This window comes from Melozone crissalis, unplaced genomic scaffold (assembly GCF_028551555.1).
Source record: "Melozone crissalis strain CALT ecotype California unplaced genomic scaffold, PUWL_Pcris_2 ptg000068l_1, whole genome shotgun sequence".
NCBI lineage: Eukaryota > Metazoa > Chordata > Aves > Passeriformes > Passerellidae > Melozone > Melozone crissalis.
The window spans coordinates 14,554,357-14,580,884 of NW_026535846.1; the positions used below are offsets into that span (position 1 = coordinate 14,554,357).

At 40.7% G+C, this 26,528-nt stretch overlaps 1 protein-coding gene across 4 annotated transcripts in view; it reads left to right on the top strand.

Annotated features, from left to right (window-relative positions):
- Nucleotides 1-26,528, top strand: part of IL1RAPL2 (interleukin 1 receptor accessory protein like 2) — a 333,232-nt gene that overhangs the window by 179,902 nt on the left and 126,802 nt on the right. For all 4 annotated transcript variants that reach the window (XM_054289711.1, XM_054289712.1, XM_054289714.1 and 1 more), the window contains 2 exons: nt 5,047-5,233; nt 9,176-9,329. In XM_054289711.1, coding sequence (XP_054145686.1) covers nt 5,047-5,233; nt 9,176-9,329 — 341 coding nt within the window. The remainder of the gene's footprint in view (nt 1-5,046; nt 5,234-9,175; nt 9,330-26,528) is intronic.

Here is a 26,528-nt window from a genome sequence, read left to right on the forward strand (position 1 = left end):
TCAAGGTGGGGGAAAGGGTTCTGCTGGTTATTCTCTTACCTGAGGAGTTTTCTCCTTGGAAGGGCAGACATGCCATGAGATTTTGGCTGGGGGTGAGTGGCTGGCCTTTGCCCGATCTCACTCTCAGATCAGAGGGGAATGGTCAGGTTACTGCCACTGTGGGGAGAATTCTCTGCTGTGTGGAATCCAGCCCTGTGCTGCTGCTTCAGGTGAGCCTTTGCTCCTAAGAGGAGCCACTGAACTGGGACCTTATTAAAACCTGATCGCACTGGAAAGGACTCTCACCATCCACTCAGGTGCTTCAGGGGAAAATCCTGGAACCCCAACCTCCTCCTTCCCGAAGGCTGCGTCTCCCAGCTGTGTGCGGCACCTGCTCACAGAAACCCAGCTGCAGCTGCCCAGCCCCGGTGTTTTCTACACTGCCTCCTTGGGCTTTTTTTTTTTTTTTTACACTTTAAACTCAGCATCCCTTGCCCAGCAGGACACCCCGTGGCTGCAGCTGAGGAGTTTCTGCTACAGTTTTTTTGACACCCTGAGTTGTGCCCATCTCTGCTGCCCCAGCTCCACTCCAAGGTTCGGGCTGCACCAATGTCACCATCCAGCCCGCCCGCCATTAGCGCGTGAGGGAGACGCGGCCAAGCTCGGCCACAGCGCCCCCTGCAGGCTTGGGGGAACCAGCGCCCCTTGCCCGGCCGGGAGCCAGCAGCGCCCCTGCTGGCCATGCCCGGAGCTGCGCCAAGGGAGGCTGGGCTGGGTTTGTGCTCTGCTGTTTGCGGTGTTTTAAATTTACGTTACCCTGTATCTTCGCCTGAAAACCCCGTAATTTCAAAGTTATAGTAATTTGGAGGGAAGTAGGTCGCATTTTCTATTCCAGGGGAGGTTCTTGCCTTCTTTGGCAGACATCTGTCCTTCGAACCAAGACATTGCTGTTGTTGCTCTAACTCAAAATGAGCTAAGATTAATGTAGAGGTTGATCTATTCAGTCCGCAAGTCAGTGAGCCAATAAAAATGTCATTAAAACAGCCAGTGTTCAGGGACATGGTGAGAGATCTAAGCCTGAGGTGTGCTGTTCCCTGAGCACTGCTTTGATAAATACACTTCCCAGCTTTTGGATCTATCACTGAAGTCTTAGAATGTAATAAAAAAGCCAGTACAATGAAAAATGAATCTGTAAGGGGAAAAAACCTAGTGTGAATCCTCTTGTATAAATATGCAATTCAAAATTAGGTGGGGTTTCTAAATCTAGTAGGTATAAAATATTCAACCACATTTCTGCCGTCTTTCCTCTCTATAAGAAAATAAATAGGGGTGGCTGGGCATGATTCTGAGCATATTAGAGAAAAAAATTTTCTACTTTACTCTTTTAACAAATGACTCTCACCTAGCAGAAACACAAATGAAAAGGTTTTATTTTCAAAAGTTGTGAATATTTACTTTAATTTGAATTCAGCCTTGGGGCTGATTAATTGTCTTGGATCCAAAACTAGATGAAAAATAATTTAGAGGCTGAAACTCCAATTTCGAATATCCTTATCAATTTCTTTATATCCTCCCTTTTTCCCTTTTGTCCTTGCTTCGAAATCAAGCCAAACACAGTCTTGCTTTTGTTTTTAGACCTGTTCAACTCCCTTGGTTCTCCCTCTGCTTTTCTATTTGGTTCAGAGCTGGCTTCAGTTTGTGATTCAGAGCCAGCTCCAGGTGGCCTGGGGATTACAGATGCCTTGCCACCAGAACAAAGGAAACTGCTTTGTGAACTCTGGCAAAGCTAAGCTCTTCCTATTTCCAGTCGAGAGAATGGGCCCAGTGTGTAACTATTCCCTTGGAATAGAGAATTACAGGTCTTCGTTTGAGTGTGAAAATCCAAGACAGCTTTTCTTCTTTGCACTGTGGAGTGGTTCTTTCTTTTCTTCCCTCTTCCTGTTCCCCACATGACCACTACTACTTCTTGTAGAATTAGAACCCACTAGAAATCAACTCCTATGGAAAATGAATGGTTTGGAAATGTTTCAGAAAAGACAAATTGTTGAAAGACCCACTTCCAGACCCATGGGTTTGTATTTCCTTTACATGTATATGGAAAATGTACATTCTGACATTTTCTTGTGGATTCCAACATTTGCTACTTAAATACAACTCTTCTTACCTGGCCTCACAATACCAAGATCACCACTGGAAGCCCTCCAGCATCTTCCTCACCCACCTTGAAGCTGCTTGCTTTTCATTCCTCTTGGCTACTGTTTCTGACAGCAAAGCCCAGGTTACCTGTAGCTCTGCTGTTGTTATGTTTTGTTCTTCTTGTATCTGCCTTCCCTCATTAAAAATGGCCATATAACCTTTCCTGCCAGCCATGGACTGCTGGGAGCACTGACCTCCCCCACCAAGCTCCATGACCATGTACTGAAAACAAAAGTGGATCCTCCCTTTAATAATTCATAGGCCATCTGTTTAGCTTCTGAAAGAAGAAAATCAAAAATATGGGGTTTGTGCTAGTTTATCTACATACCTCTACCAACAAAAAAGGGAAAAAGACTCTTACCTTAAAAAATTTAAATGCAGGTCATGAAGGAGAGCACTTGTGGACACAGTGGTCCTGAAAACAATTGGAAAGAAAGAACTGGATGCCTTCCCAACACAGCAGCTCTATGGCCTTCCTGAGAGAGCTCTTTAGGTGGGCTCCCATCAGTGCCCTGTGTGGCCAGGCCCACCCTCTTTCTGTCAGCTTGCCAAGTGGTAAAAACAAAGTTGTACCTCTTTGTGATCCCCCTCCTGAGTTCTCCCTCAAGCTGTCAATTTTAGAGAGCCCCTTTACGCCTCCAGAGCTCATAAGGCAGGGAAGACACCAAGAAAAAATCAGCACAGATGCATCAGCTGCTCAGAGAACTGAGAAATGAAATCTAATGGCCCAGCCTTGGGGAACAGCTTGCCCAGCACAGCAAGGAATGGCTCACAACTTAGCAGACTTCAGCTCCAGACTTCTGCTCAAAACTGAGAAAAACAGCAAGGCTGATCAAACTACTGATTCCTTTTGCACATGCCTTGAAATATCACTGTTTTCCAGAGCTGACTAGATTAAAGGAAGACTCCTGCTTCAGTCACTGACATTCCTGCAGAAATTGCCCTTTTCTGGATTACCAGCAGCAGCAGTAATGTGAGTGGCTGGTGAAGAACCATCTATGAAGCTTTCAAGTCTATTGCTTTTGGCTTAGTGAGGGCTTTCTTCATCATGAGCCTGAATAGATTTATTGTCTTGGTCATGGAGTGTGAACAAAAGTGATAGTACTCCCCAGGCACTTAGTTTCCTCAATTCTACTCAATTCTAATTGTAACTAATGAAAAGCATACTGCATTTTTAGGTTGTGGTTCCAGGAAGCATTTTAAATAGAAGTAGCCTCCAGCGCTGTTCAAAATGCAATCTAAATAATGCAAGATTGTTAGGAGAAAATACAGCACTATTAAATAACACCAAGTAATGGACAACTTTTCAAAGGCATTATTTTTTATTAGCCTGGATCATTATTACTGAGCACATGTGACCTTACTTGCGCTCCGTAATACTTATAGTCATTCAGGAAAGCTAAATAATCATTAATCGTAATGATTACACTGAGTGGTTATATCCATATTTTTTGGATTTTCAGTGCAGTAAAAAATCTCAAATATGTTTTGTTTTCTTCCTACAAGAAGGGCAACCCTTTTCAAAAGGTAATTTAGGAGAAAGTTGACTTATTTTCCCTAAATTATATAAGCCCACCCCAAATGATGGATTGTTTTCAGTCCAGAGAAATTTTCTTTCAGGTAAAATAATATGTTTTGTGCAGTTTGTGAGAATGAGAACTTTATTATAGACTCTCAACTAAAACACATCACATCAGTGTGCAAAGCGAACCTTTTCACTCAGAGGCGAGGGAATGGACAAAATATCCACCAATTTTATTACACAGATGTACAGGTGGCATTTTGAGGGGAAGTGAGAAGGAAGGATAAAGTCTGTGGTTTTGCTGAACGCATAACACTAATGATGCTGAAAATGGGATGTTTCTGAAGATTGCCTCCAAATTTGCCTTGCAAATGGTTCTGTCTGCCAATGCCTGTATATGCCACACCTTTGACAAGAACCCATTTGTAGTGTTTTGCCAGCACTTGTTTAGCATGAAGCTTTGAGCTCTGGTGAAGTGTCCCTGTAGACCTTTTTATTTTCTTCCCATCTACAGGCTCCCTTGACAGAAGGAAATGTAAAAGATTTGTTATTGAGCATTTTTGGCTTTTTTTAAAATAAAAACCACTGTCCTGGGTTTAGTTGGTGGGAGTGAGACGTCAGCATCTTTAGTGTCAGAAGAATATTTCAAAATATATCAAAACATTTATTTTCCAAGTGAAATCTGTTTTGTCTATGGCAGTAATGGGTGAGTGGTCTCCCTGTCTTCTTCTTGATGCATTAGCTTTTCCATTTTATTTTCTCCTCCCCATCCTGTTGAGGGGAGTGAAGGGTGCAGCTGCTGGGAGGCTGGCAGCTGGTTCAGGTCAACCCACTACAGTATCATGTGCTGTAGAATTTTGTACAGGGGTTCTTTCTCAGGGAGAAATCCTTCCTGTGTGATGTGATCTAACATCTAGCACATGACCCTTCTTCTCAAATGTATAGCACTGCACACTGGAGTGAAATCTCCTGAAGGTGGGAGAGAGCAAGGGTGAGGATAAGTGTGGGGGGATACAGAGGAAATGGGACTGTGTCTCCTGACCAACATTTGAGGTGCCAACAGGTTCTTGTGTTCATAGACTTGCAAGCTTGAAAGACCTGCTGTGCTGGGTTGGATCACTTGTCAACAATACTTCTTCAAGGTTCTTCATAGTCTTCACAGTCAGAACTGAGCCTTTATGTTTCCTAGTAATTCTTCGGGGCTGGAAATGCACAGCATGGCTGTCACTATTTGAATGTGTCACTCAAGTGTTTGTGAAAATGAGGGCTTGACAAAGAAACTTTCTGTGCCAAAACAGACATGGTGAAAAGAAGGCAAGATAAACAAAACCATCTTTCTGTCCCTGCAGAAACTCAACGTATTGCATGAAGGTCTCCATGTCCTTGACGGTAGCTGAGAATGAATCTGGGCTTTGCTACAACAGCAAGATCAGATACCTGGAAAAATCAGAAGTCACTAAAAGAAAGACAATCTCCTGTCCTGATATTGAGGATTACAAAACAGCCAATCAAGAGCCAGATGTGGTGTGGTACAAGGTAACTATTGCTGTCTTATTGCTGTTGGGCTGAAACTCTTCAAAACTTTCACTGTACATAAAATCTGTGTACAGATTTACTTTTTGAGTAAATCTACTCCAGAGGCACTGGTGGAAGCCAATGGGAGGGGATATTCTTTTCCATTATGCTGGAATATTTAGAGATTTTCACCCAGGCAGGGAGCATAAATTGTTTGAAACAGAACACTAGATAGATAAATAAATATGAGGAAGTCTTTGAGATTTCCTTCATTATTTCTTCTGCTGAAAAGAGAAATCCTTGTGTTTGTGAGAACCTGCCAATTCACTGGTAGTCATGGAATTTGGACTTGACCTATGAAATACCATCAGACAAGACAGTGATGATGCCTTCTCATCGTGTGCAGAACCTGCTCTGCCTTCCAAAAGGCTTCTCTGTGTTGAGGGATTAATGAATCTGAGCTAGTAATTGCATCAATTTACTGGGAGTTAACTGTAATTTAAACATGCTCTTAATTATGCCTGAATAGAATTCCACGTGTACATAATATAGCATTTGCTGTGAGGATTTGTTTTAACAGTAGTATGAGCTTCACTTCTGGCTAGAATTACACTGCATTAAATATTTACTTTTAAAGATTTCCCCAATTAATGCCATTGATATGTGCTCAGCTCAGTTATGCTTATTAGAACTGTTTTGACAAGATGTGTGGGATTTTTTTCAAAGTAAATATGTGTGTCAAGGCATGATTGAATGAATAGGATTTAAGAGTAAGAGCAGTTTCATGAAAAATCAGCTGGCAGAGGGAAAAGGTATATTACATCCTGAGTGTGCAGTCTTAATTCATTTCCATCATGTCTTTTCTACTACTAGGTTGAAAGGAGGGCTAAGAGAACAATCAAAATGTCAGGTGAAGGACAGGTAGCTGTTAACTACCAGAAAAATAGACTTTTCAGGTACTGCCACTTAGATTTCAAGGAAGAGAAAAAGATGCATAATAGTGCACACCTTAATTACTGGGGGGAAAAAACCCAAACATTTCAGATGTCTAAGTAAATAGTCTAGATAAAGAAACTTGCAGATTCTTCTAGCAGGTAAACATATTGCAAAAGCAGAAAGGAGCAATTAATTGGTTAAAGCCTTTGGGGGGAATTTAGAGCACCTTCCAGGACCTGGATGGGGCTTAGAAGATGATTAAAGAGGGACTTTCCACAAGGGCATGTAGAAACAGGACAGGAGGGAATGGCTTTGGACTGAAGGAGGGTAGATTTAGATTAGATGTTAATTTTTTTTCCTGTGGGAGTGGTGAGGCACTGGCACAGGCTGCCCAGAGAAACTGTGGACTCCCCATCCCTGGAAGATTTCAAAACCAGTTGGATGGGGCTTGTAGCAACCAGGTTTACTGGAAGCTATCCCTGCTCATGCAGGGGAGTTGGAAAGAGATGATCTGTAAGGTCCCTTCCAACCCAAACTATTCTGTGATTCCATGCAATGAGTCATACAGTTGAGCACTTACTCTTTTAGGGAAATTAGCAGACCTCCAACAGTAAAATCTAGATTGTTTTCAGAATATAAAAACTCATAAGAATTTTGTTTCTCAGCCATTTTCCAGCTTCTCCCCCTTTTTGCTTTTAGTTTTGTGTATTAAATATATAAACAAGCATTTTCAAAATAATTTTGTAGAGCTGGCATAGTCAGCAGAATAAAAAATAATTAGCTAAAATATGGGAAAGAAAGGCTTATAAATAATCATTAATAGGAAGCACTTCAAGAACATACAAAAAGAAATAATAAGGAAATTAGTGGTACAATTCCACTAAGACAACTCTTCTATGTAAAACCACAATAGCACAAACATTGTTTTTACTAAATTATTACTCTTTGTAGTAGTAAATCCTTCCTCCACTCCTGTAATGTCATCCTTCTTATTGCAAATTTTATGTGCTTTATATAAAAATATAAAGCATATAAAAATGTATCTTCCATCTCTTTGTTCCTATGCTTTTGAAAATAAAGTAGCGAATATAAAACTGGTAGCACAGGTTATTTCAATGCTGTACTAAAGGGTGCATATCTGAAATATGCTTACTTTGTGTGTTCTGGGAATTGTATTCCTTCTAAATTAGGGTTAAATAGGACTGGATCGTATTCTTTGCCCAGTGTTCCAATTTAGCTACACTGAGTAGGTGGTTGATGTACCTTTCAATAGATCCAAAATTTCAAGGTCAAATCAGAAATGATTTAATGGCATTTCCTGGCTCAGATCTGTGTCCTGAGTGAGTCTCAGCACAGTAGATGAGATCTGGATTCTGGTCCTTCTCTATCATCAGTGTTAACTGAAGTTCACTTGCAAGACAAGATGATGCTTCCCTTACAGCTGTTCTTTTGAAACAGAGAGATGTGCTGATCACTCTGGTACCTGCCAAAGTGTTACACAGCTTCTGGATTTGAAATCTGATTATATTGTGACTGAATTTGGCCTCCTAGGGACAGGGAGAACTCTTTAGTGCTCCCTTTTCAAATGCAAGGCCAGAAACTCTCAGTCCTGTCTTTTTATTTCTCTGTCATGCTCCTTGAATTTAGAATCTGACATGGATTTGGAATGTGTATGGAGTCCATGAAAAATTTATGTTTGTGTCATGCTGATCTCTTACTGTGGTACAATATATTTGCATGTTGACGTATTTTCTTGTTTGGTTGTTTTCTTAAGAGAAAGCTTTGTTCTATTTTGTTTTCTGTGTTTCTGACACTGCTGTTGCAGACGAGCAGAAAATGGGGCATAGGTGTGGGCATGTCACCAGTCTCTGAAGTTGCTGAGCCTGATGTAGCTGATGTGAGACTGCAGCAGTCTGAGAGCTTATTCCAAGCTGCCACCTTGAGAGAGGGAGTAGAGAGGCATTGAAGGTACTCAGGCCCTATGTTGCTTTGTGTTTCCTGGGTACAGGATTAGCCAGAGCCTCTGGAGCTGCTGGGACTACTGAGTGCTTTAGAGAACTCAAAAAGTGTGATTTTGTTGCAGGGAGAACAGGCTTGATGTTAAAGGTGTTTAGAGGCAATAAATACATTATCTTAAGGTGCCATTTTCAAGAGACAACGGTTAGATTTGAACTGTGCTTTTAGTTCAGAGCATTCCAAGAATGATTCAATCATGAGTGCTGTTCACATGGAAAGTGACTGATCTGCCTGCAAGGATCCAGTATGTTGGGAAAGAGAGAGTCTCTTCTTGCACTGTATCACACCATGTCCAGAAGGACTCAAACATGCTTCCAGCAGGACCACAGTTTGCAGCAATGAACCTAAATCTGCCAAACAACAGCTAAGGACTGTGTGGGTGAAGTCTGTGAGAGCTGCAGGCTATCAGTGCCATGTCCCGCATCACAGGGTGCACGGGGGGTGATGTTACAAAGTGCCTGGTGATGAGAAAATACTGAATCAAAGCTCTTCAGGTGCTGGAGAAGCTGGTGATGAGAAATAAGGCTGTAAGGAAACCAGGCTTCTGAATTCTCTCAAAAAACTGCTGTTCTTCCTGTTTTCTTCTATTGGTAAATGGTTCTGGCCTGGGACTATGTATAAAATTTGCCTTCCAGCTAACTCTTAACAGATGTTGCCCTTACTCCCTTCAAATAGAGATATATTTTAATGGTCCATCCTAAAGGAGAGGTCTTGGCAGTTGTTATGAAGAAAAAGAAGATACTTAACCATTGCTTGAGGGCGCCATGTATTAAACACAGCCCATGTGATACAGTAGGAATAACTGAACCTTAAAAACATTTCTGTTTAATTTCAGTCTTCAAATTAATTCCAGTTTCAGATCTCTCTGCTTTCTGAAATTATATTTGAATTTTAATTGCAAAATATATCTAGGTGGTTGTTTCCTTACATATAATACTGAAAATAGGATCACACAACACTGTCTTATGTTGTGCAAGCCAGGTAATTTTGTCACTGGATTTTCTTTTGCAGGAATGTGAGCCAAAAATGTGGAGAAGTGTTGTAATTCAGAAGGGAAATACTCTCTTAATTCAAGAGGTCCAGGAAGAAGATGGAGGAAATTATACCTGTGAACTAAAGTTTGAAGGCAAGCTTATACGAAGGACGGTTGAATTGAAGGTTACTGGTAAGAATCTTTTTTCTATGCCAATAGGAAAAAAATTAAAGCTTTGAAATAATAAGAAAAAATGGTACTCACATGTTAGTGAAGTCTGTCAGTGAATCTGTTTGACAGAAATAAGTCCAAAGCAAATCCCAGTAGCTGAGCAGTTCAGACTCAGGGAAGTTTATATCAAGATCTTCTAAAATTCCACAGGAGAGTACTTTTACCTTTTGCTTTGTACAAAACCTGGAAATGCTCCATATTTTTAAGTTTTTCTTTAATTTATGATGATCAACTCTTCTAGTCTAAGGATTGTCTTTAGTGAAGAGGATGGCACAACCTATTCCAAGAAGGAAGTTGGCAATATTGGGCTGTCAAAACAAAGTAACCTGCTTGTCAGGAGGTCATTCACTCTATGGTTCTGACTCCATGGAGTATTTACCAGACAACAGTATTTTTCTGTCTATTTTTGCCAGGTATCAAAAACGAACAGCTAAAATAAGTATTGTCTACTGATATATTCTTGTTCCCTTTTCATCTCATTGTACAGTATGACATCTATAATTATTACTTTGCCTTCTGTGTCTGTGGAACTTTGCAAGTACCTGAAAACAGTTGAGGTTTTCTTCAGCCTTTCACACAAAACCATATAAACAAATGGTTAGGTATCTTCCCCACATACTGATTAAAACAGGGCCCTACTCAAAGCGGTGCGTGGTAGAATTCGTCTTATATCAAATGGAACTATTCCATATGATGTTTCTAATAGGTTCTTGAAAAAAAGTCTTCCCTTTATTTTGAATGGAATCTGATTTTTTATTCTTGTCATTATTTTTCATTTTCAGTGAGTTCTTTTCCCTGTGTGCCCTATGTCATGTGACCCTTTATTGTCCATTTTTGGTCATGGACAGAGCTCTAAAGTACTGATTTGACCTACCTGATTCTAGACCTGAGATATGAAAGAAGATATAATGCATGAAGATATAATACCTGCTTTGTGGGTGGTTGCTACCCTAAGTAGCATGCTGGTCTTCAACCAGAATGTGAACTAAGTTTGACAAAGTGAAAATGAGATGCATTTAACTCAATTCCTCATGATGGGTATTTTATGCTCTCCCTCTCATCATGACCTTGCTAGAAGTCATGTGTTCCCTTCATTATTTAAACACTATGGTGTATTTATACTTCACAATTTAAGGAATTTGTCCTAAACTAAATATAGACTTTCTTACAGTTATTTCTCTTACTAAAAAGTTCATTATCAGTATTATTTAAAATGTAAGTATGAAATATGTCAGTGTTCTCCATTTTCAAAATGCTTGAGAAGGAGAAGATTTTTCCTCTTTTAATTTGGTGTGAATTCACATTGCATTAAATTTTGTTTAGTTTATAAAAGCACATATGTTTGTAAACACCTTTTCCAGATGGAAATGCTTGGGAGACAAATCTGATATGTGTTTGCTTATTGAATCTCTCTAGATATCTGAAAAAAGGCTAGTAAGTTTATGTAAATAAAAACCTAAAAATGTGGAGCACAGCTACAAATGACAGCTTGAATGAGCCAGTTGGTTTCTCCTGGTTTTTTTGTTTTGTTTCAGTTGGTGAGTTTTACATGTTACTGTAGGTTTAGATCTTTGTGGGGGAGAGGTCAAAGAAAACTTGTACAACAAACAGCAAAGGATTGCTTGTGTTGTGTGGCTGTCCAAACCAGGGGAGGGGCCCTGAGGTCAGATCACAGGCTGTGAGCAGGTACATGACATCTTCAGGGACTTGGCTGAATAAATGTTGTGTTCCTTCAGGACTCATCTCAGTATGTCCAGGTCTTTCTTGAATTGGAATTTGTGTTGCACTGGGCTCCATTTTTCATCTGTCTGAAAATGGGTTCTCATCAAAATATTGCACCAGAGGAAGCTAGAGGGAGAACCAGAGCTCTGACTTCTGAACCTGCTGGTCTTTAAAATCACTGTTAGCAAATACTGCTGAAGGCTGGGGTAGAATTGTCTCTGCTAGTGTGCAGCACAGATGTGGAGAAAAGGATCATGCCTGCTGTTTTCTTCTGAAGGAGCTTTGTGATGCTGTTTCTATTACTGGTACTTATTACCATGTCTGAATTGGCATTTATTGGCAAGTGTCTGAGTTCCTCTAACATAAAGATTTTGAACAGAAAGACTCTGTTGGGCACTGCTAGCAGCCATGGTAACCTGAAATTGTTATTGAAGAGTTATTCTGAAAGTGAAATGGGTAACTCCATGTCTCCCTTGAGCAAGGAGAGATGCATTGCCATGGAGAGAGGGAAGCTGGCTTAGATTCCCTGTAGTTTTTCAGGCATTTGCTGAAGTACACAGTACAAAGTGCACCAGTTAGGTGGATGAAGTTATTTATCTCTTGGTTGTAAGACAAGGATCTTTTCTTCTTTGAAGTCCCATCAAATATGGTACGTGAGGTTTTTAATCCTTTGTGAAGGTTGTGGTAGTTATGTAAGTAACAATATGAAATATTTGCTGTTTGTAGCTAAATGCAGAACGGGCATCTAAACAGTGAAACTTGAAATCAGAATAAATGCAGTGCTGTCATAACAGAAGCTACATCAAAAGCTTTAGGAACATTTCAAGGTGCAGGAGCCAGAAGCACCATTTTAACTTGCTATTGGTAAAACTAATCAGAATAGTTAATGAGATCCCAGCCAAATGCAGCAGTTCTGCTGAAGATGTGATCCCACAAGCCAGGCTGATCCAAGTTCACAGCAGACAAGAGAGCAGCTGTGGGCCGAGGGAAGGATGTCTGCCTGTTTGATATTTATTTCAGTGTTGCCTAAGGATTTATTTGAAGTAGAGGCTTTCAATTGGGACACAACCCTGCTCTTATTATTTCTCCAGCAAAGTCCAGTGATGTCATTAGAGCTATTAGAAGGTGTTCCCTTAATTTCCTGTGACAAAGTCTCAGCACAGTTGTCTTAGTGGCTGTGCCTGTGGCAGGGAGCTGCAAAGACAGTGTGCTTTCCTTGGATCCTGTCTTGCCTTCTGGCCTTTGCAGGCCCAACTGGAAGATCTCAGTGGGCCAGTTAGAGGTGGGAGGAGAGTCCCTCCTCCGTTTCTTCTGTGACTAAGTCACGATGAGCAAGTATGAAATAATTTGTAACAAAAAATCTCAACAGTCCTAGATGGAAACTGAAATCTCTCAGTGTGTGATGCCTGGCCAGGGGAAGGCACACAGAGAGACCTGAGTGGTGTTGGGAGGTGAGCAGGGCAGAAAGCAAACAGGTCAGATGGCATTTGCAGGAAGGGGCAGCTGGACACAGGCATGGCAGTGTCATTTTCTGGCTGCAGTGGGTAATGAACAGCTGTGTGGGATTCAGTTGATAAAGGACTTCAGAGGCTGTAGCTCTTCAGGGTTCTGAGGGAAAGGCTTGCAGCCTAGAATATATTTGAAAAATATTTTGACAGAAAGTATTTATAGGGAAAAAATCCTGAGCTACAATACAGCACTAATGAGCAGTGCCTAAATCTTGGTGTTTGGGTGCATTTAACAATAATAGATTGTCAACAAACCAGCTTTTTCATCACTAGTTCTTCATGGGTTTGTTATATTATGCAGACAGATGTGAAACAAGTCTTGTCAGCCTTTTTTGCTGAAGAAACATGACAACAGTGTTTTCTCTTAGCAAATAACATATAACCCTTTAGTCTATGTAAAAAAAATATATTGATACCATTTCACTTTGCTTCTTGGTAGTTTTAGAGTTACAAACAAGTGAGATTAGAAACTGTGATCTAGGGTTCTAAAGTGTAAAAATGTAACAGAAACTAAGTTTTTAATTAGATAATAAGTTAGAGTGCACCCATTTAGAGAAAACCTGAATGCACTAATATAAAGTTACAGATAATCTACATTATTAGAATTTAATAAAATTACAGTTATTCAGGAATATCAACAATCAAAAGCATTTTAATGAGCATTGTAAATGCCAACATTTATTAAACAGTTATATTATTCAGATTAAAAGAAAAAAAACCCCAGACTTAGAATGCCGTGTTTGTTTTGAAAGGCAATTTCTGCACCTTCCTGTTTTCCCCAGCCCTACCAACAAGTTTACTCTGTCTTGACACACAGCAATATTTCAATAGCTTTGAGAGTGAAAAGGTGCCATTGTGAAAAACACCTGCTGTGTTTATCTGCTCCTTCAGCACTCTTTTTGCTTTGGAACACTGGTCCATAAGGGCACAGGCTGAGAAGAAAATGCAAGGAGACATATCTTGGAGCTTTGGGAAAAGGTGATGCCTCTGAGAAGAGAGCAAGGCCTGCTCTCACAGCGTGGCCCAGGTGCCCCTGGCAGATGAGGCTGTTTGCAGGGATGTGTTTCTTCAGGGACAGCTGTGCTAGAGGGAGAAATTGCCTTGTTCTTTCTGCTGCCTGTGGAAAGAGGTGATTTGTGAGCTTGTACTGGTGAATTATTTTCAAGTATGACAGCAGAAGGTGGCCATCTGACCAACTTCATAAACTGCTGGTGATGGATTGGAGTGACATGCAGGAGTTACTGGACCACTCTGTCCAGGAGCTCTGTCCTCCAAGTTTCCTTCATCCTCTACTCTGGCATATTCTTCACAGGCTGCTAAAATGCCTGGCTGTTCCTAAAAGTCATTTGTGCAGCAATATCTGTTTTGACCATCGTAAATGACAAATTATTCCACATGGCTACTTGAGTTGAATGATTCTGCCCGAATTCACTCTTTGGACATAGTTTTTCAATTAAATTATTTCAAGTCTCATTACATCTCTCACTTTTCAAATTACACCTGCTTCTGTTGCTAGATTTTGTTTGTGGGTTTGGAACCCCTTTATTGGCAAAAGTAATTGATGGTTGGTTCCAAGGAGAAAGCCGTGGAGGAAGCCATGTTGTTGCAGTTTTGTGTTCTCCTTGGGATGCCTTTTGCAGCTGCAGTGTGCCTGGAGCTCTGGGCTTTGTGGTTTTTGGAACCCTAACCCTAGGCAGCAAAAGCAGCCTTAGGCTAAGGCTAGTTCCAAGGAGAAAGCTGTGGAGGAAGCTATGGTTTTTTTAATTGAAGTTTTGCAGGATATTTCTTGTGAAATTTCAAAATTTTCCCCAAATACAAGCTCTGGTTCCTGTCAGCACTCAATATCTCAGCTAATCCTGTAGATCTGGGAGTTGCTTGAAGTGCAGTGGTGCTTTATTGTTGATTTTGGCCAGCAGCTCTAATGAGGGCTGTTAGCTCCCCTCTCCCTTATTTGTTTGTATTTTCAAGCATGGGTCAGAGAGTCTGTTGTCTCAAATAAAGCAGAAAACATTTCAAGGAAAGCCTAAAGCAGCCTGTGAATTTTCCTGATGAAGCAGCCTGAAAAGCACTCCAAGGTAAAACACGGTGACGTGCGGGTGGTGGTGGCTGCTCTGGCCTTCAGGGTTTGCTGCTCCTCACTCCCTTGCATCACCACTGCTGGTGGGCATGGGAAGTGTTTGCTGTACTTGGAGCTGTCTCCCTTTTTCTGGAAGCAGATGCTCGTTCTTGAGACTTCTATTTGTTTAGCTCCACATCTCCAAAAGAAAAATTTCCCCTGTTTAGTGTTCACCGGAATTCTAAAGCGATATTGAAGCTGTCAGCAGCTGTAGGGACATGCTTTTTATTCTTTCCCTCCTCTCCTGGCTTGGCAGCTTTGGCCTTTCTTTGCCTGCTGTGAACAATGTTCAGCTCACTCCCAGTGCTTGACGGTCCTCGTCACTTCTGACGTACGGCCTGGGATGCTGTCCCCTGTTGCATCCCATGCAAGTGTTCCAACCAGAGCTCCCCTTTGGCAGGAAATGTGCTGTTTTCAGCTGAAAGCCCAACTCCTGCTCCCTGTAACTTCTTGGGGAGCTGCTGGAGTACAGGCAGGGAACACTGGAATATTGGCACTTCCTACTTTAGAACTATTTTTGTTCTTAACAGGCAATTTAATCCGTAAGTCGGAACTCCCTCCTATACTTTGTAATACAGAGAGCAAATCCCTGTGCAGAAAGCTCCTGGAGCAAGGGGGTGATGGATGCTTGCACCCTGTTTCCTTGGCTGATACGAGGTTAGACCTCCCAGCTTGGCTTGGGAGAATGAAGGGAGAAGGGGGCTCAACTGTGGCTCTCCTGGCACCTGCCTGTGTGCCATGGTGGCTTTGGGTATCACTACCCAAATAGTGTCACAAAGAAAGATACAATGATTAACCAGCCAAGGATGCTGAGGTCAAAATAAAGTGTGCATTTTCATATTTTCCTCAAATGAAATATAAGCAGCAAAGAGGGATAAAAACTGGTGAGATTTTCAGTTTCTTTTTTAGTTCATGGTGTTAGTGCATTCCATTAACTAATGAACTGCATTTATAGTGGTAGATGCAGAAAGGCCTTCCTGCCTCTAAGAAAACATTTTTTTCATAACAGAACTTTTACCAATATTTGGGCCCAGAATAGAATAAATTAAAAGAATCTGGAGAAACCAGTTATTTAGGGGAAGATATTTACAAAACAATGGACAAAGAGAAAAGCAGCCTTCTTGTGACTGCAGTTCTAACAACTGTGAAAATTAGGTACTTGTTAATTTGGAAATGAAATCTTAAAATGAACAAGTTAAATCTGCATAAGTTTTTTACTTCTGGGAGGGAGATGGCAGATGGTTTGGGAACAGAAAATCCTTCCTGTTCACTTCTAATATTGACACATCATATCTCAAGTGACATTTACTTGCTCATATAAATTACACCTTTCCATAGCAAGACTTCATCTCTTTGCAATATCTTGACACAGTCAGGGAATCACTTTTTCATTAAATGCAAGGGACAGCAAAAACCTGCCCAAATTAAGGTTTTATTGAGAGTCCCAAGGTTTAAAAGATCTGTGGTAGGAGATACTGTTCTTAGCATTTCCTCTGCTGCACTTTCTTATAAATGATGCATTGCATCTTTTATTACTTTAATTTTCTAAAGGAAACCTTCCTTTCTATGAGAGACAGCAAGGCAGAAATGGGTTAAGTGCTGACAAATACAGTACTTAAAGACCAGGAAATGAATTTCACAGCTGGGTTCTCAAACCATTGCCAAAATAACTATCTATTTAAAGCTACATATAGGAAGTGCCAACAATTAGAGTTTTCTTTTGATATATTTTATGTGATTTGTATTCATTTTTACCAAGGTCTTTGTTTTGTAAATATTAGCTTTCTGTAATACAGTAAAGTATTTATCTTAAAACTTTAATTTCAATTCTGATTTGTTGCATGTCTGGCATCCTATTAACTCCTCTAGATAGCTAAGCATGTTTCTGTGGTCAAAGCAGACTTAATTGCCACTGATTTCTGTAGTGACTTTAGTTTTTCCAACTACCTCAGGCAAAGCCTAGTATGATCCATCAAGAGAAATGCGTTCATTTGCTTTTGACCCCATTTGGGAAATGGAGCAATTTCTCTGCCTTTTTCAGAGTATTTCTTGTTCAACCATGCAAAAACCCTGTTATAAATCTGCAGCAACTTCTGTGTCTGCAAAGAGTCCACAGGAAAATTCAGTCCAGAGCATGGTATCAGTACAGTGAGGGTGCCCATTCAGCTGGAAGAAGTGTCAGTCCTGTTCTGTCTTTTAACATCTTTTTTTCCCCTGCCACCCAGCAAGGCCCTGATAAATTGGACCAACTCTTCTGGTTTCAGGAGCGCCTCATCAGAGTCTGTAAGCTCAGGATCTGGACAGTGTCTGAGGGTTGCCTGTGCCCATTGGTGGTCGCTGTGTGAACTGTGTCCCTGTTAAAGTGACAACAAAATACATCCACAAGGATAAAAGCTCCTTCATTTGCAGTCCCTCAAGTGATCCAGATTGATGACTTTTCCATTCACTAGCGTGACCTGTTAATACAGGGCTCATGAAATATAGTTTGGAAGATAAACATTAAGTATTACCTCCATATCTCCTGGAGAAACTGCAAGTTCTAAGGGCAGTGAGAAATGTAGCAATATGCTGCAGTCTATGAATTATATATAGTGTCAGTACTCTTGGCGCTTTACTTACAGCTCCACAGCCTGCCTTCCTGGCTCATGAACATGCAGAGTAATTAGAATGGCAAATAGCATTAGTTTTTATTGACCTATGTTGCCCCCTAGTTCTCTGTCATGTTCTTGAACATCATGGTTTTTTCCTTCCACCTTAAATCAGCAGTTTGCAGTTTATAACATTGATTATTTGGTATTGTCTAATTTATTGATGTGGGCAGCCAAGGCTTCCACGCATGTTATGGGTTGCTCATTTCTCCAATGACCTGTCTTTGTGCACAGCAACTGTAGCTCACTGAATCGCTGGCTATATACTGTAAATGTCAGATATGAGCTCCCACTTTAAAAACTGCTGCTCAGTCCAGGAGCTGCTGAGCCACATTCTCTAAGTGTATTGTGCTTTCAGTAGTGGAGGTAACTTAGTATTAATGATAGGATTGTGCAGGTTTTGCCAACAACAGTGAGGTAAAAACGCACACACTGAAAGAAACTTGAATGTTTTCATTTTCTGTGTTAGAGTAAGTTTCCTTCATCATGAAAATGTAGGCTGGATGCTCTTTCTTCTTTATTAATAATAGATAAGCGGATAGATGCACAGGCACAAAATAACACTGCCCCTGAAACCATTTTGCTAATGGTAAAATAGATACACATGAGTGATCAGATTGCCTTGTCCACTGAAAATGCAGCTTTCCCACCCAGAGAAACTGCACATTTTGCTTAATATATTTTCTCATAAGAAAAGCTTGAGAACCAGAAGCAGTGACTGTCTCGTTCCTTTGAAATGACTGGAGAAATTTTAATAGGTGAAAAGCTCTGCTATAACTTGAGCTGGAGATCAGGATAATATTTCCACAGCACAACGTTAATGCCTTTCAAAACTGGTTTGTCCTGCCTGGCACTTGTAACTGTGTATCTGAGATGAAAAGTTCTGCCGTGGAAGGAATAGTGCTCACTACTGAATTGTCAGCATTATTTCTTGCTGCAGTGATGTGATCCTCAAAGGTGCCTTATTCAAGTGCCTGTTTGGCCTGACCCTGTTTAGCTTATGAGATCTGACAGTAGTAGTATTGCTTCAGGCTCTGATGTTGCTCTTATGAAGTTCACCAGAAGACTGGAGCTAATAACTTACCAATGTTTGCTCTGTGCCTTGCAATTTTTAAGTTGAAAGGACATACAAGAATATGCTGGGTGTGTTAAGTACCTTGTTTGTCTTTGATATCATGGGGCAGCATGGAAAATATGTTCTTAATTTTCATCAGCACCGACCAAGCTATTTTTTGTCTTTGATATCATTGATTGACCTTTTCTAAGCAAGACAAAAATAAGCATTCAACTGAATTTGTATTTAGGTGTTTATTACTCCAGTCTATTTCAAAGGGCTGGGTAACTACTCTGTTACATTAGACTTACATGTACTGACTTATTTACTGTGTGTATTGAGTGGTTTTCGCAATGCAAGCATGTTTCAGTAAGTAAAATCAATTTGCAGCCAATGGGAATGCAACAGTAAGTGATTTAACTTTTCATCTTTTTCTTCGGCTTGAAATGAAAAGCTCTCCAAGGTTTTTTTTTATGACAAGCCCTGTAGGCTGAAGTACTCTGAGAAAGTGCAGGAAATATAAAGTGCAAATTGCAAACCAAAATGATTCCACAGTAAAATTAATAAACAATATAGTCATAAATTTCTAAGGCAGCTTTGGGTTCTTATCTGTTCTTATACTGTTTTTTTCTGGTATAGCCCAGCAATGGACCTAAAGGCCTGTTTCTCCTCTGAAAGGGCAGTCTGGTCTGTGCAGTCTCTGATTTTATTTTATCTTGGCTGGAGCTGGTTCTCCTGTGTGGGTACCTGTCTGCCAGGAACTGGTCTGAGATAATTTCATAATCGATTAAGATGATAAAGGGGCTTTGGTTATATGGAAGGAAGCTAGATCCAAGCACCAGATGGTTTTTCATCTTTATGCAGTGCTTGTCGCATCAGCAATCCAGTTGCGGAGAGCTGAGCCACCCATCCTGGGCCAGCAGTGGTTACAGCTTCTGGCAGGGAAGGAACCAATTTGCCATAAGCTGTGTATGCCCTTAGAGCTTCTCTGAATACACTGCCATGCTGCTTTTTCTTCCTTAATGCGAGATTGAATGCGCCTGGAACAAGACCCTGCCAAGGCTATGACAGCTCTGTAACCTCTAAGTGGCCGTAGCAATTGTATTCAGGCAGATGTTTTTAAGGGGAGTATTATCTAAATATTGGTACATGTGGCTGTGCAGTAAAGCAATCTGATTAGGAGATGCCATTTGTGCTTCTCTTGGGATGTGGACATGTTGCAGAAGTATAGGCTACTTAATTTGTAAATGAAATAAGAGGGGTACACAGTGGGTATTTCAGCATGGTGTGCATGCCAGTGTGAGAAGGATGGATCTCAGAATTAGAGTGAGAAGGATTGGAGGGAGAGAGAGGAAGACCTTTGTTACTTGGTTTTCTGATATAAAAGTCTGTTTGAAACTGGTGAAAGACCTAACCAGAATATCAGGCTGATGAAGAAATGTGACTTTTCAGAAAAAACACGAGTTTTGTCAGAGAGGAATGTTAGCATTTGCCCCCTTAAGAAATTCTTTTTTCCCTTCATAGTAAGAATTCCATTCTGGGAGAAACTGCAGCTTTTCTGTGTTGTTCTCCAGAGGGAGAGAATTCACTGCTTTTCTAGCTTGAGTACTTTTTCTATCACTTGAGAAAGAAGTTGCCCTAAAGCTTTGGGCAGTGCAGCACTCAGAGGAAATACTGTGATCACAGACTGCTGCTGAAAGAAGAGAAGATGGTGAAGAGGTCAGTCTGGAAATGTGGAGTCCTCAGGGGTTAGAACTGTGGCTCCTACACCTCCTAGCAGTGGCAAAGCCTGTTAAGTTCTCACCTTTAACAAAATTCATACATCTCACACAAAGAAATGTTTCATTGTTCACTCATATACTGAAGTTAATTCACTTGGGACTGTTTGTCTTAAACAAACTTATCCATGAGAAAGTTCTCTTCCATGTCAGTGGCTTCCTATACAGGACTGTTCAAGTTCCTGTAGATCATGGGCTCATAACTGAAGCAGTAGGCTAAAGCACAGAAATACTTCCAACAATTCCCTCAAGGAAAGTTATCATTGCCTTCATTCCAGAAAAGCAGAGTCAAGGAAACTGAGCATACCTATAATGTACATGTTGAATCATTCTATTTGTGGGGGAAAATGCCTCTCTTTTGGGTTTTATTTTTAATGTCTGATTTTTTTTCCACTTTCCAAAAATTAATAATTCTATTCCCCACTATCCACTGTTCTGGCACTGCAATGGGAATTGTGCATTTCATAAGCAAATACTGAGATTTATTTTGGCTGGAGCTCATGATGTGGGGGAGAGGTTAATGGGACACATCATACTCTGAAGATAAGAAGAGTGAATTATATATATTAGTTTAATGTAGAAGATATGGACTGGAAAGAAAGTTGGTTCCTTTCCATTAAGTTGTGGGAGGGTCAGAGAAACAGCTTTGAGCACCTCCAAAGTCTCTGGCTATCTGCCACCAGATCTATATTCGCTGTTCAGCCCAGACCTCATTTTAATATTTAAAATGGTACTTGCTTTCTTTTTCTAACCCTCAAAAGGGCTTTAATTCTTTCCCTCATTCTGTCAGTGCTCAAGCTGCTACAGCTGTTGCTGTCACATTTAATAAGGACTTTGCAGAGTTTAAATATTGTGTTGTTCACCAGCTTTTCTTTGGTGCGAGAGAAGAGCTTTGTTGTTAAGTTTGGGTGCTTCTCACTGACACAGCTGCTGACAGGGGGTGTCAGCTGAAGGTGACAGGAATTTGTCACTTGCCCTGGTAGTCAGGGGAAGCTCCCTGTGGTGCCTGACACCACAATGCAGCCATGGATGGAGGTGCTGCAGACAGACCCCATCCAGCATGGAGCCCTCGCTGATTCTCCCCAGGACTGTGGTGTTTGGAAATGGATGTCTTTCAAAAATGAACATAAAATTGACCACACTGCAGTTCCTGACCTATAGTTGCACTATTACACTGACTTTGTGGTTGCTTATTTCTCATTTGAACATCACCAGTAATCCTGTGGTCCTTTCTATGCAGTGAACAGGTAACTTTCCTTTGCTTAGTTGTAGATGAGGTGGGAAACAAGGCAGCAATGTGGACAGGAGCTTGACATTTCAAAATGTCAGAAGGAGGAGGAATTGAGACTAAAACTTGATGTCCTCATGCCTACAGTAACTTAGCTGCTTATTGAAATATTCTTCTCCCTAGCCTTGAGTTCTGTATGTGTCAATCCAGCTGTTTACTGAGGCTGTTTATTCAAAGGTCAAGAAAAACTTGGAACATCCGGTCCCAGTCTGCAGTGTCTGCTAGATACCCTCCTGTGTACATTATATCTCTCCCTATTCTCCTTCCCCCCAAACCCTCCATCTCTGCACAGCCAGGCTAGATATTTACATTCATTCTCAATGTTAAACTGCATTTAAAAAGCCCATTTCCTTCCTGAAGCTATTCATCTTCTCTCTGGACCTTTGATGAAATCCTCTTCCTTTGATTCTGAATCATTCTCATGTTTTCAGTATGACAAAGAGTGATTTTATTTTTTTTCTTCCTAACACTGCAAAAAGACCAACCTCTCTTGTTAGGTTTTCTTTTGAAGTATCCAGGGTGAAAAAAGCTGAGCTGCAGGATAGAAAAGTATTGCTAAGACATGACATTTTAAAAAATTGATAATAAAGTCTAGGTTAAAAAACAAGTTACTGGGCAATGCATATATTTTCATCTGAACATTACAGGCTGTTGTTTTGTTTAAATTTTCTGGGTGATGAAGGAAAATAGATAAGTGCTCATTTTGGTAAAAATACTACACTTCAAGAATATTATCAATTATATTTGGATGCCTCATGGCATGTTTCTATCTTTTAAATAGGATTGATTTTGTCTTAGTGTGCTTTTACTGCTCTGATTCTGCCTTAATTCACAGACATTTGCATTTCTCTGCTTTCCCTGTTGGTGACATTCTTGGTGAGTAACAGCTTGCTGGGTTTACATTATGAAAATAAGAATAGGAAATGAAACTGCAGATCCTTATATCTTCAAGTAAAGATGCCTAAATTAGAGGAAATCTTTCTGTTGTTCTTGTGTTTACTAAATATAAGGACGTAGTCAAATCCCAGAGGCTGATGTGAGAAACAGCTGCAAGCGTGGAAAGTGGCAGTTTAAATTCCCAAATCCATGGCATAGCCATGGCTGTTAACCCAGAACAAAGGGAAGTTAAACCCAGAGATTGTTTCCATCTTTGAGTTTCTCTGTCATTCTAATGCATTCAATGCTTGACTGTGTGGCTGAGAACTTATAACCAGGCTGCGCTGTGTCATCATGGAGATAAAAAGAGAGAGTGTGCAAAGAACGGGTGCAATCTGTGACCCAGCACCAATAGTCCAAACCAGTCCGAAATCCTGATAGAGATACAGAGGGAGGCAGCTAAAACAGGTGCCTAAAAGAATCCAGAGTGTCAATCAGCTCAAACCAGCAGTAGAAGTGAAAGATACAGTGCTGCTTTGTACTGACCTTTATGTTTAATTCTCAGCTGGTTATTATGGAGGTGAGTTTAAGAAGTTACTCCTGTTGATTTAGATTCAGCCTGCGCTTTTCATGTGTGCGAAGGACCTTGCCACCGGAGAGGGCATTGCAAGATAGCAAAAGTAACAAGAGCAGTTGTCCTCCTCTCACCTGAAACTCTGGTGCACCAATAAATATTTTAAATCATAATTTAAAGGGTTTACCATAAACCCTTTAATAGCAGGAGCAATTTTGAAGTATTAAATGCTATTTTCCTTTTAGCCATAGCAAGGAGGGGGGAGATGGAGTCACTGTGAAGAGTGTGGCTGCAGTTCTGTGTGTGAAGCTCATTTATCAGAGTAACAAATGTGGTGCTGCCGTGGTGGGGTTGTTGTCATGGGTGCTGTACATCACTCCTGCAGGCAAGGTGCACATGTCATATAAAGCAGTGGAGGAATGTAGCTCTGTTCCATCTCTGTCAGATGGTGTGATGACTATCCCAAGGGACAAGATAGATGCCACCACACTGTCATGGTGCTGCATCCTTGCAGCACAGTCTGCTGGGCTGGCTGGCACAGTTCCCTTGTCCCAGAGGCTTTGGTTTTGCATTTCTGACCTTCATAAAAGACCATCTAAACAGATATTTTCCTTGCAACAAAAATGGCAACAGCAACAGCAAAATCAACTCTGGTCTCTGTTCACACCTGGGAAATTTTAGCCTGAAAGGGAAAGATTTTTAAGTCACTGACTTGGCATGAAAGGGGCAACCTTGTAGTGTATGTGTAAGTACAGCTGTGACTACTGTAACAAGGGCTAATGTGTGCCAAGAAAACCTCAGAGTGACAAAACATAATGTGAGAACTGTAAGTGGCAGAAAAGTAACTGGGTGAGGAAATAGGATAAGACTTACAAGAAATTCATTGCAGCATGAAACTGAAATTAGGGTATTTGCCAGCTTCCTGAGGTGTAGGTGACTGTGCTCTAGACAGCCAACATCAGGAGGATAATCCAGGATACAAAAGCAAATGTGTTAATCTGGTTTCATCTAGGGCAGTCCCTTTGAGCTGTATCAGTTAGGTGGATGTGCCACTGAAGGGGCAAACATCTGAAATGAACAGTCTGGTTCTGTTGATGTTAATCAGAGGAACCTGTGCTGCCCTCAGTAGGGTTCCACCAGAGGGCAGGTGAGTATTTGGTCTGTGGCAGGCATAGGTGCCAGTGCTGGAGAAAAGCTGTTCACATGCATCGGCTAAAGGGTTAGAAAAGTAAGAATTGAGGTGAGCTGGCAAGAAAAGCCTTCCATTTTCATGGAACAAAGTCGATTTTTGGTGGGTGTTAAATTCCCTTTGCCATGGAGAGCAAGCTTTTCAAGCCATTTTTTGTCCTCAGCTAAAGAGAAACATATGCAGTTCCAGCTGTGGAAATTATCATGCAGTAAACAAGTCTCAAATGACTTTGCTACTTCATTTTGTAGTTATAATTTTGGAAGCATATCACAGCAAAGGCCTTCATCCAGGGCTAAATTCAAATCAAGTTTTGAGTTTTGAAATTGAAGTCTGTTCTGAAATCCCCAACCATTTAAAAATAAATGCCCCTGGAGAATTTAGCAGAAAAAAGAAAAATAAAAATTTTATGTTAAGCAGTTCATTCAAAAGATAACAAAGAATAGGGATGAAACAGTTGTTTCTTAACTACAAAACACTCTGTTCACTTAGGTTATGGATTATCTTCTCTGAAGAAAGATGTGAAGACACTAAAATAAAAGTAGATGTAGGAATGCATTTATACCAGGAGCAGGCATGCACACCCATCTTGCTGTGCATTGCTAAAATGGTACCACATACATGAGCTTACTCAGAGCTCTTCGTTCTCTGCTTGTGTAGACAAATGCTTTGGATCTGCTTGAGCCTTCCAGTGTCAGCTCTGACTCTGCAGTTCCTTACTCAAGAATGTCAGGAGGTACTCATGGGCTTTAACTGATTTCTGTGGGACCAAGGTAAAGCATGAATTTACTGCCCATCCCTGACCAATTGTCTGCTGCATTCAGCAAAACAAGCATGTGTTTTATTCTGCTGGAAGTGGAGAAGGCTTAAGCACGATCCTTAAGGGCAACCTCAAGTCTTGGGCAGAAGAAAAATGGAGTTTCAGAGGAGGGTACATGTGCAAACCTGTGCAGGGTTCTTCTGTCTCCCAGGGCTGCCTGTGGTCACCTCCAGCAGTACATGTCAGAGCACAGCTTTTCCAGCTGTCACAGCAGCACAGCTCCAACTGTTATTGTAAAACATCCAGTCCTTTTCCCTAATGCCCTCTAATCCCAAACACTTGAAAGTGTACAGGAAACTTAAGCTGAATCAATACCTAATGAATAAGGAAGCTTTTCTTACAGAGCTCTTGATAGAAATGAGTGTTTGGCTCTTCTATTGAACAAAGTGTACTTGTGCAGCAGCTTCATCTCTAAATGGCATTTTTAGCTGCAGTTACTAGAAACATAAATGGCAAAACCCCATGCTCTGTTGTGAAGACCATTTTGAAAATAAAACTTGTCTTGTGCTCGTGTAATAGTGGTAATAAAAAAGCTGTTCAGAAAGTGCTACTACTTGAATTAGGCCTGTCTTCATCTTGTTAAAATAAATGTATTTATTAAGTATGCATATCTTTATCTCTTATGTAATGAGAAGAACAGAGGCGTATCACAGATCTGCAGTGTCTTTTGTGCTCTACAAATTCGATGCGACAGTCACCAGACAAAAAGTGATTTATTCTGTGTCTTGTAATGGGTGGAATAATTAGCAGTGATGGCATCCATCACTTCTACAACATGCTTATCTCAGAACTTCTCTATTGATTCAAGAGAAAAGCAGGAACAGAACAATAAAAGTCAGTTCTGTACTGGGTCCTTTAACTTGGTGTGCCTGATTTGTACACCTGATAAATAGATCTCTATAGCTTGAACGAAGTGTCACTTAGTAATGTGGACACAGTCTGGCTTCAGTTTGTCAGAAATTAATTCAGCAAGGCTGAAAACAAGAGAAAACTAAGCACCACAACTGTCCATGACAGACACTTTATTCAGTGGGAGCATAAATAGCTAAAGACTTTGGAAAAGTTTCCTGTCATTGTAAAGCATATGATCTTGGATCTGAAGGAGGAGATGGTATCTTAACAAAATAGTACATGATTAAATCCTTGCTCAGTTCTGGTGTAACTTCTGATTTACAACACCTGTTGTCTCCTCCAAAAGTTCAAGTTTTTAAAGTTTTTAAAGTGAGACTGATTGGGAATCTGACTCTGACTCCATGCACTTCTCTTTCATTTTCCTGGCACAGACAGGCATTTAGAGTTACTCTATTTCTCTCTGGTTTTTCCTTTTTTTTTTTTTTTTTTTTTTTTAAACAGCTGGTGCAAAGCTGCTTGCCATTAAACAGCATGGAAGCAGCAATTCAGTGCAGCAGTATCCTCTGACAATTTGGAAGCAAATGTAATGTTGTATTAGATATGGGGCATGCCTTAGTCTAACCCACACTCCTGTGCATCTTCCTGCAGCTTTTTGCTTGTTTTCTGCCATCAATAGTCTTCTGTTAAAAAGTGAAGTTTATTTGTTGGTTTTGAAAAGTAGGGAAGCAATAATTAAGT